This window comes from Macrobrachium nipponense, chromosome 3 (genome assembly GCF_015104395.2).
Source record: "Macrobrachium nipponense isolate FS-2020 chromosome 3, ASM1510439v2, whole genome shotgun sequence".
Classification (NCBI taxonomy): domain Eukaryota; kingdom Metazoa; phylum Arthropoda; class Malacostraca; order Decapoda; family Palaemonidae; genus Macrobrachium; species Macrobrachium nipponense.
In genome coordinates this window covers 135,309,258-135,325,528 of record NC_087202.1, presented here as the reverse complement: position 1 = coordinate 135,325,528, position 16,271 = coordinate 135,309,258, and the positions used below count along the sequence as shown (strand labels likewise).

Sequence of the window (16,271 nt, the reverse complement as noted above, 5' to 3'; positions counted from 1 at the left end):
ATTTGTATTTAGTTAGGAAAAGAAAGCGATGTTTAATTATTTCATGTACTATTAGTTTGTAAGTACAGGCAGTCCCCCGGGTTACGACGGGGGTTCCGTTTTCTTGAGACGCGTCCGTAAGCCGAAAATCGTCCAGGGGGGGGGGGGGGTAAGCCGGAACGACACTTGGAAATATGTCTTAAACTAATAAAAAAGTTATAAAAAACCTTACTTGTAATCCTTTGGTTACACTACTGTTGTTTCCTGTAGTTTTATGTACAACTGGAGTTATTTTCATAAAAGAATGCTGGTTCTTGAAGGTAAAAACTATTGTAATCCTCTTGGTGACACTACATTCTTGAAGTTTATGTACAACCTGGAGTGATTTTGCAAAATCTTGAGGGCTACAAGAACAGCTGATTACTATTTACATATCATATAGACTAATTAAAGTAAATGTATCTTTAAATAGGCTTTATATATTAGTATCAACAAAACATTTCCTGCCATGAGTCAGAGGCCGTTTAATGAAACGACACTTCTCTGTCCTATCTGTTCAGAAAATAAACGTTACGTCAATCCCCGAGACCATTGTTGCCAAAGCGTCTCTCTCTCTCTCTCTCTCTCTCTCTCTGATCAAATTACATTGGAAACTTGACATACGATTGCCCTAATATACGAATGTTTTGAGATATAACAGAAAATTTGCGAAAATACAAGCTTTGATATACAACGAAATATTTGAGATACGATTTTGCGATGAGTGTTAGTTGTATAGGCGACCGATAAATGGCGTTCAGTCTGTTTGTTGTTGGTGCTGCATGTTAACACGTTGTTTGTTTAGTTCGTTGTATTTGCGCCTATTTTTTCGTGTTATTTTGTCTATTTTATTATTAACCATGGGTCTCAAAGCTAAAGACAAAGCAGGTGATAAGAAAAAACCCAAAGAAAATGATTTCGATGGAAGCAAAAACATGAAATTATAGCAAAGCATGAACGTGGCGTTCGTATCGTCGATTTGGCAAGAGTATGGTCGAAATCCTTCTACAATATCCACGATCATCAAGCAGAAGGAAGCTATAAAACCCCCGAGACCATTGTTGCCAAAGCGTCTCTCTCTCTCTCTCTCTCTCTCTCTCTCTCTCTCTCTCTCTCTCTCTCTCTCTCTCTGATCAAATTACGTACTGGATAAGTCTCTCTTGGATACTTCGATTTTGCCTAATATTGAGGGCTACAAGAACAGTTTGATTACTATTTACGTATCATATAGACTAATTAAAGTAAAAAACGTATCTTAAATAGGCTTATATATAGTATCAACAAAACATTTACTGGCATGAGTCAGAGGCCGTTTAACGAAAAACGAACACTTCTCTGTTTCCTTTTAAACTCGGAGCGTCGGAGACGCCTCCTACTCTCTCTCTCTCTCTCTCTCTCAAGTCTCTCTCTCTCTCTCTCTCGTCTCTCTCCTCTCTCTCTCTCTGATCAAATTACTGGATAATGTCTCTCTTTGGATACTTGGAATTTGCGTTGTAATCTAACCAAAAAATTCGTTTTGTTATTATTACTGAAACAAGCAATGATTTTTTTCATTATTTGCGCTTTTGGACTGTTATTATGTAAACTAGTATGTATTCATTCGCTCGGAAACTAGTTCCGCATATGAGGCGTCACTAAAAAACATAGAAAAATACAACATAAAAAGTGTCGAAAATCATCATAATCTCAAACCGTTTAACGAAACGAACACTTCTCTGTCCTTAACTCCGAGCGTCGGAAGACGCCTCTCTCTCTCTCTCTCTCTATCTCTCTCTCTCTGCTCTCTCTCTCCTCTCCTATCTCTCTCTCCTCGTCTCTCTCATCTCTCTCTCTGATCAAATTACTGGATAATGTCTCTCTTTGGATACTGGAATTTGCGTTTGTAATCTAACCAGAAACTTCGTTTTGTTATTATTACTGGAAACAAGCAATGATTTTTTCATTATTTGCGCTTTTGGACTGTTATATGTAAACTAGTATGTATTACATTTTCGCTCGGAAACTAGTTTCCGCATATGAGGCCGTCACTAAAAAACATAGAAAAATACAACATAAAAAGTGTCGAAAATCATTCATAATCTCAAACGTTTTAACGAAACGAACACTTCTCTGTCCTTAACCTCGGAGCTCGGAAGACGCCTCTCTCTCTCTCTCTCTCTCTCTCTCTCTCTCTCCTCTCCTCTGATCAATTACTGGATAATGTCTCTCTTTGGATACTTGGAATTTGCGTTGTAATCTAACCAGAAACTTCGTTTTGTTATTATTACTGGAAACAAGCAATGATTTTTTCATTATTTGCGCTTTTGGACTGTTATATGTAAACTAGTATGTATTCATTCGCTCGGAAACTAGTTCCGCATATGAGGCGTCCACTAAAAAACATAGAAAAATACAACATAAAAAGTGTCGAAAATCATCATAATCTCAAAATTTTGTGTAATTAACCAGAAACTTATTTTTATTAATTATACTGTGCTAAACTATAAAGGATTTTTATCATAGTATGCGTTTTTTAAAAGCGTCGTTAACTCGGAGCGTCGGAAGCGTCAGCGTCGTAACCTCGAACAAGCGTCGTAACCCAGGACGGATTTTTCCATTGAATATTTAAGAAAAAGCGTCGTAACCTCGGAACGTCGTAAGCCTGGAACCGTCGTAACCCGGGGACCAGCCTGTATGTGTGTAATAGCTCTTAATTACCGGCTATTAGTTCTTTCGTTGTTTTGGATGCTAGGCTGAATGTTTTGGTGTCAACCAACAATGGTCAGTCGGGCAGTTTAGTCACATCTCCAGCAGAGTTAAGTCGAGTCGTGTTAGCTCAAGCAAATGGTCATATGGATAAGATCTAGTCCAACGATCTCCGAGAAGTCATCGGGATCTCCATTTCATAAGCAATTCATTATTCCTATCTTGAAGTTCATTTGGGGAAATTCCTTCTTAGGATATGCACATCTCATGATAGAGAAGTGTTTTCTATAATGTTCTTTGGATGAGAATAGTGGAAAGGAGGCCACGCTTAGTAAGTTGATATAATTTATGTACTCATTGGTATACTCAATGCAATGTCATATCTTGAATGTCGATCAAAATGAGTACATAAAAATCTGATGGTGTAGTTTAGACTTTGGCTACAATTTGGTTATTCCCATTTCAATTTACTATGGGCTATACCATTTCTTGTCATTTGAAATACTCTACTTATTACTAAACTAGCAGTAATAAAAATGTTACTCCATGCATATGACTGAAAGATTAACTGGGTTTCAGTAAAGTACTGTGCATAAAAAGAGAAGTATGTTATGTAAATGAAGGACTGATCCGATGCAATGGGAAAAATATAGTAGTATGTACATAAGATTACACAGAATGAAAGTATGGAAACACTAGTGGAAGGGTTTAGAATACCTATTCATTTTAATAATTGTTAACTTAGCTTCATGCCAGAGAATTCAATAAGAGATGCTCTCTTTCCAATGAAACAAACAAAGGGAAAATGCCATGCACAAGCAAAGTTACACCTAGTAAATACTTTTGGATTTTGATTACATGGAGTATTAAGTTACATTTGTTATGATGGTTTTGGGCATTTCGTGGATATATTCATTCACCTGAATACTGCATATTTCCATGTATAAGACGACCTTTAGATCAGACTAGGTGAAAAATTATAGCAAATTTTCATGAATTTACATATCTACAGTAATGGTGATCCAGTTTTATAACGAGGCGCCATAAATCCCAGAGTTTTGGTTAATGGCAGTTTTCTTCGTTGATCAGCACCCCTCAAGGAACGGGACCCCTGCCGATAACTGGGGGACTGCTTGTATAAGACAACTACTAAATTGCAGAACCATCTGTGGATAGGATAGCTTTTGGTTACCATATATACTTGCATATCATGCAACTTTTCAAGACCTCATTTTGAAGCTATTTTAACGGGGTCACATCATACACAAGATATATAATTAGCCTATGTAATACTCACATATTAGTACCGTAATATAAAATACTACAAACATAACGAATATGCATCTTTTTAATGGATCTTTAAGTGTGTTATGCTTTACTTCACTGTATCCAAAAGTATTGAATGTTCAGTATTCTCGTACTACTATTGTATTTTAAAATACAAACCGATCATGTGCCATTTACATTATTTAGGTTTTCATGAACGTGGACAATGATACCACTTGGGAATTTTGATTTCTGCATCAATTAAGATGACCATGGGGGAAAATTTCATCCCATCTGCCATACACATTAAAACAACAGTAAAATGTTTTCTTTCATGCCCAGCAGTTTTGATTAAAATACTTTTCTCTCCAATTTTATTTATGATCATGTTTGATGACTTTATGAATTTTCGGAGTTTCATCCACATTGTCGACGCACGATAATTTATGGTCATTAGAAGCTTGAACATTGTTTTCTCAGCGTCAGCTATAACTTGCAGCTTAAAGTTAGCAGTACTGTCAACCCTCACTATTCGCTGACTCACGATTTGCGTATGGGCTATATATATACATATACCTATTATTCAGGGAAAATTTGCCTACTTGTGATATTTTTCAGACAAATATTCACAAATTACTGTATTTTCATATAATTTTTGTGACTAAATGCACTTTTTGTGATATAACTATTACAAAACTCAGGTATAAGTGAGGGGTTTTGTTGTGTTTTAACTTTCAAATTTAGTTCTAAGCATTTTTAATTTTTAGAGGGGTTTTTATGTATTCATGGATTTTAGCTATTCGTGAGGCAGTTTAGTACCCATCCCCGACAAATACTGCATATTTCTTTGCCAATCTTTTCTCCATAGCAAATAAGGGTATACAGTACTGTATACTGTTGTTATCGGATTCGGTTGTTCATAGCAAAACAGCTGTTTTTTGTTTGGTTGTCTATGACTACGTATTTACTCAAAAAGCACAGCATTAGTAATCATACATTTATCATTGTCTTACTTTTTTACTCATTAAACTAGAAGAAGGGATAAAGAGATGGAGAAAAAGAGGTTAGTGTAAAGTACGATCATTATTGTACATGATAAATTATCGTATGACTGAATTGTTCTAAACAGTTGTCAAAATTATTATTTCAGCAAAATAATGATAATGAATTTTTATTGAAAAGTGAATACATTAGGTTAAATGTTACTACTGTATGACTGTAATTACACTAACATTAAAATTTATGGAAGTTTACTGAAAGATAAATGTTTCTGTGAGTGCAACTGTAACTCGAAGTTTACATTTTCTCTGCTGGCTCGCAAGGAATTATTTCTTGAATACGCCATTAATATATAACGTAAAAATGGTTTCATTACCTTTATTATCAGTTAATGTTGGTGGTTATCGCACTGAGGCCGAAGCTAGCCTACTGATAAACATCACTTAGAATTCTAGGTTTTATGTTTAGAATGGTAGTACATATAAGACAACCCCCAATAATTATGGGAGAATTTTAGGATTTAAAGGTTGTCTTATACGCAGTTAAGTAAGTGGTGTGGTTTGCAGTGGGATAGTTCCTAGTTGCCAGTATATGGGATATTTAGTAAAAAAAAAAAAAAAAAAAAAAAAAAAAAAAAAAAAAAAAAAAAAAACAGAAGAAGAAGAAGAAGAAGAAGAAGAAGAAGAAGAAGAAGAAGAAGAAAGAAGAAGAAGAAGAAGAAGAAGAAGAATAAGAAGAATAGTAATATTAATAAGCAAAGAATTCCTTATAAATGCTTCATTCTGGATAATTTACCTGGTTATCAAACCCTGTAATATGTAGTTTAACATTGAGGGTGTTACTGGTTTTTAACTTCCACAACCCTCAACAGTACTTCTATAATAAGCCAGCTCTTTGACCAGGGGTAATTTGTGCACTTACTACCAATTCTATGAAAAGGCCCAGACAATGTGAAAATGTAGCAAAAGCTGGAAAGAGTAGTGATAATAGCAATACGTAATGCTATTAAATAGTGCGGACAAAACAATTAATGCATGATATCAAAGTATTTGTTCAGTGGTTCTGATACAAGATTCAGAAATTAAAGAATACCATAACAGAAATTCTAATACTGTATTAGCTAAAGAGGTGGGAGACAGTGATGCATTAACTTCTATACTAGATGTAATTAGTACAGTTGAGTATAACGCACCATACTGTGTTGCAGTACAGAATATTGAGTTTTGATTTATATTAATTTCATTAACATTAATTGGGTCAGATATGGACAGTATTCGAAACCCTGTATGCTTTGTATCACTTCATTCACATGTGAGTTTGTGGATTAAGAAAAGCTAATTGTGCATTCTTTGCCTGACACTCAAAGTTATAACTGATTACACAAGGTAAGTACTATTCTATTCTAAATTTTCTACTATAACTCTTTGGGTAATCACTTTTACTAATAAATCCAAGAGTTTGAGATGTACTATGATGTATAACAATTTTACAGTATGTGCATGCAAAGGAATAAGTCACAGGTTAACCCTCTTACGCCGATTGGACGTATTAAACGTCGAGTCAAATGTCTCCCGTATGCGATTGGACGTATCATACGTCGGCTCAAAAAGTTTTTTTTAAATTATTCGCGGAAATACTTATAGGCCTACCAGCCGAAAACTTTTGTATCACGCGCCTTGGGGGATGCTGGGGAGTTCACGGATCAAGGCGTTGTTTTGTTTTACAATCGCTACGCAGGCGCGCCAGCGCGCAAGCGCGAATTTCTTTCTTATCGCACTAAAAAGTATCAGTGACACATCTCGGAAATTATTTCGTCACTTTGACATAATTATTGCACCATTTTAAATTATCCTTTACATGAAGTATTATATATGAAAATGTGCGCAATTTCATGCACAATACAACTAAAAAAATACTCATGATTGTAGCTTTTTTATCAATTTTGAAATATTTTCATATAAATAACGATAAGTGCAAAATTTCAACCTTCGTCAACTTTGACTCTACAGAAATGTCGAGAAACGCAATTGTAAGCTAAAACTCTTATATTACAGTAATATTCAATCATTTGCCTTCATTTTGCAACAAATTAGACGTCTCTAGCACAATATTTCGATTTATGGTGAATTTATGAAAAAACTTTTTCCTTACGTTCGTGCGATAACTCTTCCGATAAATTTTTTCGTGCGATTGTCCTAATGTTTGCACCCTTTTAAATTTGCCGTTACATAAAGTTTTATATATGGAAATGTGCGCAATTTCATGCACAATACAACAAAAACAACCCATGGTTGTAGCTTTTATCAGTTTTGAAATATTTTTCATATAAATAACGTTAAGTGCAAAAATTTCAACTTTCGTCAACTTTGAACTCTACCGAAATGGTCGAAAAACGCAATTGTAAGCTAAAACTCTTATATTCTAGTAATATCAATCATTTACCTTCATTTTGCAATAAATTGTAAGTCTCTAGCACAATATTTCGATTTATGGTGAATTTATGAAAAAAAAAAAAAAAAATTACGTTCGCGCGGTAACTCTTCCGAAAAAATCAAATTTTTTTGTGCGATTGTCGAAATGTTTGCACCATTTAAAATTAGCTGTTACAAAAAGTTTTATATATAAAAATGTGCGCAATTTCATGTAGAATACAACTAAAAATGATTGAAGGTTGTAGCTTTTCTATTTTTTTGAAATATTTGCATATAAATCACTGTATAAATAGACCACGTTCGGTCAAATTTGACTCTACCGAAATAGTTGAAAAACGCAATTGTAAGCTAAAACTCTACGGCCTAGTAATATTCCGTCATATATCTTCATTTTGAAACAAATTTGAAGTCTCTAAAACAATATTGTGATTTATGGTGAATTTTTGAAAAATATATTTACCTTCACTCCGCGCGCAGATTCGCGCCGCAAGTCTCCGAAATACGTACATGGCATTATCCTAATATTTGCTCCTTTTCATATTAGCCTTTTTATAGAGTTTCATATATCAAAATGTGCGCAAATTCATGAAGAATACAATAAAAAATAATTGAAGGTTGTAGCTTTTTTCCATCTTCGAAATATGTGCATATGATATATATATTAAAATTTCGACATTCGGTCAAATTTAACTCGTCCGAAATGGTCGAAATCTGCAATTCTAATCTAAAACTCTTACAGTATCGTAATATTCAATCATTTGTCTTAATTTTGAAACAAATTGGAAGTCTCTAGAACATTATTTAGAATTACGGTGAATTTTTGAAATAAATTTTTTTACGTCCGCTCGTTACGAATTCATACATCATTTTGTGATAATATTTTTCCGGTGTTGCTTTTATTGTTTTACTATGATTATATATCAAAATGATTGTAATTTAGTGTACAATACAACGACAAAAAAAGTAACTCGTTAGCTTTGACCGTTTTTTGCACAGCGTGATTTGAATACATTATCTATGAATTTTTTTTTTTTTTCGCTACCATATATCGCATTATTTACATATGATAATGATATTATTTTTTCATTTCTGATGATTTGCATACTAAACTTCAGGCAATGAAAAAAAAATGAGCCAAAAATGAACTCTTAATCTTCAAACTAAGCGCGCTGTGATTTTTTGAAAAAATTATTTTTTCCGGTTCCGCGCTCACTCCAAACCGGCGCCGGCATACAGGAGAGGTTTTGATTTTTAGGGCTTCGGCGTAAGAGGGTTAATATATGGTCTCTCTACAAGAGACCATACAGCTCTGTGACAGAGATAAGTATTTTCAGTGCATACAGTACGTATACCATTAATATATAATTTCTGATTCAGTTTACCATGAAGTCTAATATGTACAACACTACGTAGTGATGACTGAAAATGTAAAAACAAAAGCTAACAAACCTGACGGTTTTTTGTGTCTTGCTGTTGGTGTGCTTGACTTCCATCATGAGTTCCAATGACAGCTACATCATCATCTGAATCTTCTTCTGCTGGTACCGATACAGTTATGTCATGAGGCTTATGGTAACGAGAATCCTCTGTGACGGACAAGGTTTCACACAACTCCACTGACTCGATGTTGGTTTTATACACCATTACCTGTAGTGAATAAATGTGATATGTATCATATTATAACTACAGTAGTATACCACAGGTGAACTATTGCATTACAATGAAAAAAATATTGATACATCAAGTCCTAAAACATTACCTGTTTGTCATTGCCACCTGATGCAAAATACTCTCCATCAGCAGCAAAGTCACAGGATGGAACAGCACCCTGATGTCCATGTAGTGTATAAATAGGGCGACCTTCTAATAAATCTAATATTTTCAAGGTTCCATCTGCAGAGCTTGTTAACAGAATATGACCTGAAATCAAAATGATATTTCTATGATAAAATGAGATTTTGTATACTATATGTACTCACCTTACGTAGCTAAGAGTTTCTACTCGAAGCAGCTTAAATTTTGACAACTAGTGGTAGTGATAGTCTATTATTTATGTAGGTGAATAGCCCGTCCCACTTTCGGGATAAGAGAATAACTACAGCCCATAAACCAATTTTATCTATACCCTAAACCTTAGTCCATGTGAGGGGAAGTGGGTGGGCTTTGTTCGTAATTAGTATACTGGGTAAGTATACAGTAGTCCCTCTTTTTGCACAGGGATTAGGTTCCAATGACCTGTGCAAAAAGAAATCAGCATACATACCCCAATTTTGGTCCAGTTAAGTATTACATTTGTTTGGTAATCTCAACAAACACAAATATTAGGAGCAAATTATTTGAAATGTTTCATGGAGAGCCATTAGTTTGTCTGAGGAAAAGATTTTTTACCTTTTTAAAATGTTATATATTATTTATGTAAGTTATGAAATATTTTCCTTCGGGTGAAATTTTTGACACGATGATCAACAACCATCTCGTAGGATAGTCACAACTACGACCAACAACTAGGCTATTCGTGTTGCAAAGTTATTTGAAAAGTTTTATGGAAATACAGTGGAATTTCAGTTTTCGTACATAATCTGTTCCAGATCCTCCCACAAAAACAAAACAATAATTCCCATAGGGAATAATGTAAATACAATTAATACATTCTAACCCCCAAAATATTAAAAAAATTTTTTTATAGGGTACAAACACAGTTTTACATACAGAAAACAATGAAAATTAATATAAAGGACTAATGAAATGAATATCTAACATCACTCTTACCTTTATGGGAAACACCTGTCAGCGTATGGAAGACGGGGAGGAGGGGAGAGGGAGGAGGAGGTTATTGTTTGGAAGGGAAATCTCCCTCCAGAAGGACTTCAGGTATCAAGGACCTATCTTTGGTTACTTCTTTGTTTTTTACTGGCACCATCTGAGGTTACTGACCCCCTTCACTTTTTACTGGCACTAGACCAGCTTGTTACTGGACCCCTGTCGCACAACAAAACTATCCAGGGAAATTTGTTTCTGGTGTTTCTTTAAAATTTACCTAAAGTTACACATGACATTGTCATTACATGGAGACATGGATTACTTCTTAGTTGGGATGATAATTCTCCACAAAATTTTGTATATCATTCCACTTTGCAAACATATCCTTAATGCCTGAAGTAGACACATTATGTATGCCCATCAGTTTTCTGAATTTTTCAAAACAGCCTCTGCTGGCCTAAAATTCACTAACAGCAACACTTGTTGTAGGCATTTTCTCATCATAATCGCATGCAACTTCCTACAACACTTTGCTACGAGCTCTTTCTTAAATTCTATAGTTTTTTCACTTTTTTTTTAGCAATTGGAACTTTCTTTGGCCCCGTGATGGCTTATTTAGCAGTTGCACTCGAATCAAAAAGCACAAAAACAATGAACACAAAAACAGAATGGGCACAAAAGAAGGGATACTTTGTTTTGGCCCTGATACAGGGCCTGGTCATGTGCTGGGCCCCGGATGGAGCGTTTCTGAGTGTACGGAAACTGAGGAAACATACGATACTGAGACAAAATTTTGTAGAAAAAAGTCTATGGAAACCGAAACATACGAAAAGAGAGGCATACGAAAACTGAGGATTGACTGTAATTGATTCTGGTTTGATGAAAACCTGTACGTATTATCCCAATAAAATGTTTTCAATCACATTAATTATGAAATACTGCACTCAACATGAAAATATTTTCTTAACGATGCTTACTTCCAACTCCAGCCATATATAGTAAATATATATATTTCCATGTATGAGATGACCTTTATATAAGATGAGGTAAAAAATCATGGAAAATTTTCATGAATGTATCTCATATCTGTGGTATAAGATGACTATGAATGACAAAATTAATATATTTTTTTAAAATTTGATTACAGTAGTACCTCGAATTACGAAATTAATCCGTTCCGAGGTGCCCTCCGTATCATGAGGTTTTTGTCGTATCTTGGACACATTTTACATGTAAAATGGCTAATCCGTTCCAAACCCTCCAAAAACACCCCAGTAAATTATATTTCCAGCCCTAAAACACATGTTCTAGGGTTACAACGTCGATCCGACGGAAGAAATATGACTCCAAAAAGGCAAAATACTGTACATACTTGAGTAATATTCAACTGCATGTAATGTTCAACCCCATTTTTACTGCATATATTAGGACTTTAGCATATGTCCCTTAGCAATAAGCCTAGCCTATGTTAGCGGTTGCTACTGTAGCCTTAGTCTATGATTCTGACATCTAAACCTAAGAAGCTAAAAGCCTTAGAATATGCCAATAAAATGTATAAATAAATCAGTATGTACTCATTTCAAATAATTATTAATTATCATTAGCTATAATACACACACACACACACACACACACACACACACAAAAAAAAAAAAAAAAAAAAAAAAAAAAAACTTCCAATTGATTGGTTACATTCAGCTCTTACGAGTACCGAACGAATGCCAAGCAATCACTTTTCCTAGACACAGTAAGCCATAAATTTTTCATTTAGTATCTCTCCTCAACTAATGAAACTACCAAACAGTATAATAACTATTCATTTCTATTCTTAATTCTATCTTTACCTAATGAGATACTGAGTTACTGACAGCCATATGAAACATTACGTAACGTAATATTAAAACAGATGAAGAATTCTAAAAAATACGTATTTGTTGGCAGTCTGATTTATTTTATATTTTATGATATCTAATTCACAATTTTTTTATTAAATGTATTGCATGTACTCATTTCAAATAATTATTAAGTAACCATTAACTATAATAAACAAAAAAAAAAAAAAAAAAGCTTCCAAACTTCTGTTTACATCCAGCACTTACGAGTATCGAACGATCGCCAAGCAATCACTTTACACAGTAAGCCATAAATTTCATTATCTCTCTTCAACTACTGAAACTACCAAACAGTATATAACCATTCATTTCTATTCTATATTCTATCTTTACCTAATGTTTTTTTTTTTATTAACCCTCTTAAGCCGGAGCCCTAAAAATCAAAACGTCTCCCGTATGCCGGGCCTGGTTTGGAGTGAGCGCGGAAGTGGAAAAAATAATTTTTTCAAAAAATTACAGCGCGCGTACTTTTGAAGATTAAGAGTTCATTTTTGGCTCCTTTTTTTTCATTGCCTGAAGTTTAGAATGCAACCATCAGAAATGAAAAATAATATCATTATCATATGTAAATAATGCGATATATGGTAGCGAAAAAAAAAAATTCATACATAATTGTATTCAAATCACGCTGTGCAGAAAACGGTCAAAGCTAACTAGTTACTTTTTTTTGCGTTGTATTGTACACTAAATTGCGATCATTTTGATATATGTACATTGTAAAACAATAAAAGTAACACCGAAAAATATTATCACAAAATGATGTACGAATTCGTAACGCGCGGTACGCAAAAAAATATTTTTTTCAAAAATTCACCGTAATTCTAAATATGTTTTTCTAGAGACTTCCAATTTGTTTCAAAATTAAGACAAACTGATTGAATATTACGATACTGTAAGAGTTTTAGATTAGAATTGCAGATTTCGACCATTTCGGACGAGTTAAATTTGACCGAATGTCGAAATTTTAATATATATATTTTTTCATATGCACATATTTCGAAGATGGAAAAAGCTACAACCTTCAATTATTTTTTATTGTATTCTTCATGAATTTGCGCACATTTTGATATATGAAACTCTATAAAAAGGCTAATATGAAAAGGAGCAAATATTAGGATAATGCCATGTACGTATTTCGGAGACTTGCGGCCGCGAATCGGCGCGCGGAGTGAAGGTAAATACATTTTTCAAAATTCACCATAAATCACAATATTGTTTTAGACACTTCAAATTTGTTTCAAAATGAAGAAAACATGACGGAATATTACTAGGCCGTAAGAGTTTTAGCTTACAATTGCGTTTTTCAACTATTTCGGTAGAGTCAAATTTGACCGAACGTGGTTTTTTTTTCTATTTATCGTGATTTATATGCAAATATTTCAAAAAAAGAGAAAAGCTACAACCTTCAATCATTTTTAGTTGTATTCTACATGAAATTGCGCACATTTTCATATATAAAACTTTATGAAACAGCTAATTTTAAATGGTGCAAACATTTCGACAATCGCACAAAAAAATTCTGATTTTTTCGGAAGAGTTACCCGCGCGAACGTAATTTTTTTTTGTTTTTTTTTTTTTTTTCATAAATTCACCATAAATCAAAATATTGTGCTAGAGACTTCCAAGTCGTTGCAAAATGAAGGTAAATGATTGAATATTACTAGAATATAAGAGTTTTAGTTTACAATTGCGTTTTTCGACCATTTCGGTAGAGTCAAAGCTGACCGAAGTTGAAATTTTTGCACTTAACGTTATTTATATGAAAATATTTCAAAACTGATAAAAGCTACAACCATGGGTTGTCTTTTGTTGTATTGTGCATGAAATTGCGCACATTTCCATATATAAAACTTTATGTAACGGCAAATTTAAAAGGGTGCAAACATTAGGACAATCGCACGAAAAAATTTATCGGAAGAGTTATCGCACGAACGTAAGGAAAAAGTTTTTTCATAAATTCACCATAAATCGAAATATTGTGCTAGAGACGTCCAATTTGTTGCAAAATGAAGGCAAATGATTGAATATTACTATAATATAAGAATTTTAGCTTACAATTGCGTTTCTCGACCATTTCTGTAGAGTCAGAGTTGACCGAGGTTGAAATTTTTGCACTTATCGTTATTTATATGAAAATATTTCAAAATTGATAAAAGCTACAATCATAAGTATTTTTTAGTTGTATTGTGCATGAAATTGCGCACATTTTCATATAATACTTCATGTAAAGGATAATTTAAAATGGTGCAAAAATTATGTCAAAGTGACAAAATAATTTCAGAGATGTGTCACTGATACTTTTTAGTGCGATAAGAAAGAAATTCGCGCTTGCGCGCCTGCGTAGCGATTGTAAACAAAACAACGCCTTGATCCGTGAACTCCCAGCATCCCCCAAGGCGCGTGATACAAAAGTTTTCGGCTGGTAGGCCTATAAGTATTTTTCCGCGAATTTTTAAAAAACTTTTTTGAGCCGACGTATGATACGTCCAATCGGCATACGGGAGACATTTTGACTCGACGTTTAAATACGTCAATCGTCGTAAGAGGGTTAAATGTATTGCATGAATAAGTTTTTTCAATTTACAGCATCCTTTTACCAATAGAATACTTAAAGCACAAGGGGTAGATGCTGACCAATAGGAGAGCAGGATTTTATGGGGTGACTAGCATCAGGAACCAATGGGAGAGCGGGAGGATGGTGGCGAGTTTACTCAGTTGGCGGCGCGTGAGTTTTAAAATTGTTCTCGGTGGTCCAGGCGAATCTCAGGACTTTGTAGTAACAACCTTTCGTAACTTGAACTATTTTCGTATGTAGAGCCAAAAAAATCTTTGTATTTGCTTTCGTATCTCGAGTTTTTCATAAGTTGAGCCTTTTGTATGTCGAGGTACCACTGTACTACTAGAGAACTAGTATCTGACAAAACTCACTAGAAATGTCAAAATCAGATATTAAATCAGAGAAAACAATCACTATTCCAATGATGGGAATTCTTGAATAAATAATTAATACTTCACCAAGGTGAAAATATCAAACAAAATCCAAAGTTCAGCTGCGATCTTAACACTGTGTTGGTCTTAAGCCCCAGAAACAAAATTGGTTTCTGGGCTGTAGTTGTTCCTTTCTTACCCCAAAAGTGAGAGGGGCTATTCACCTACGTAAACAAAAAAACTATCGCTACAGCTAGTTTTAAAAATTTAAGCTGCTGTCAAGTAGAAACTCTTAGCTAAGTAATTACTGGGTAAGTTACTTATATAAAAATTAAATTCTATACATAACATAAAACACTTTTTCCCATCAGCCATATGGCCATCATTTTGTCCCAATGTCCCCATACAAATACACAGTAATACTCTTAAGTCTTGAGGACAACAGAAGTTGAATAGTTGAAAGCCACTGTCTATGTAGTTATGTCTTTAACCCATCTGTAGGTAAGTAATAACTATAACATTGTTCTGCAACTGGAAGTAAAGAAGGCAGAAATCAACTACAATTCATGTCATAAAAAGAGCTCATACCCATGAAAGACTACGTATACCGTACATCTTTTGCAAATCCATGAATTATAAATAAGGATGATGGGTTAAAGGAGGAGGAATAGGAAAGCACTGCACCTTCCATGCTGGTAAAACTTGTCCATGAGTACAACCCCATCCCCTGGTGCATAACATTACAGTAAAAACTTGTCACTTTACATCACTAGACTCATTTTTGGGGACTTCTACATACGCCTGCAGAATTAACCATCTCCCACCTCACGAAGGACACCACATTCTAGATGTATTTCCTCCAACAGCACAAAGGCAAGAGGTCTGGAGTCGTCACCTTGAAATCTCTTGAGCACATAAGGTATATGGTGAATAATTTCCATTGGAATTTTAAGGTTATCATGCATTCTCATCTTCTGAGCAGCATGTAGACTTTAATTATGTTAATAACTTGAATTACTCAGTAGAAATGTTCATTCCAGGGCTACTGAGGGATTTAATTTTGTTTTCTGAATATTACCTACTTTTGCTTTAGAGTTATAGTGAAAACTAAATATGAAACATTCTTTTACTGTTATCTTAAATCCATAATAGTACACATTTGTTTAAACTAATACTGTCTTATAACTTAGCAAAATCTCATGAGGACTTGTATTTTAATCTCATTATGAAATGCTACTGATTCACAGAATGGAAACTTGAGTCAACAAGATTTTAAAAATACTACACAGTA

At 34.1% G+C, this 16,271-nt stretch overlaps 1 protein-coding gene and 1 pseudogene across 1 annotated transcript in view; one reads left to right on the top strand and one right to left on the bottom strand.

The window, feature by feature from the left end:
• Positions 1-16,271, top strand: part of LOC135222076 (POC1 centriolar protein homolog A-like) — a 158,555-nt pseudogene that overhangs the window by 54,688 nt on the left and 87,596 nt on the right.
• The window catches only part of LOC135222101 (POC1 centriolar protein homolog A-like), a 57,915-nt gene continuing 50,472 nt past the window's right edge, over positions 8,829-16,271 (bottom strand). Inside the window, exons 5-6 of the mRNA XM_064260272.1 lie at positions 9,160-9,320; positions 8,829-9,047 (exon numbers count right to left, since the gene is read on the bottom strand). Of these exons, the coding sequence (XP_064116342.1) occupies positions 8,841-9,047; positions 9,160-9,320 (368 nt within the window). The 3' untranslated portion in view covers positions 8,829-8,840. The remainder of the gene's footprint in view (positions 9,048-9,159; positions 9,321-16,271) is intronic.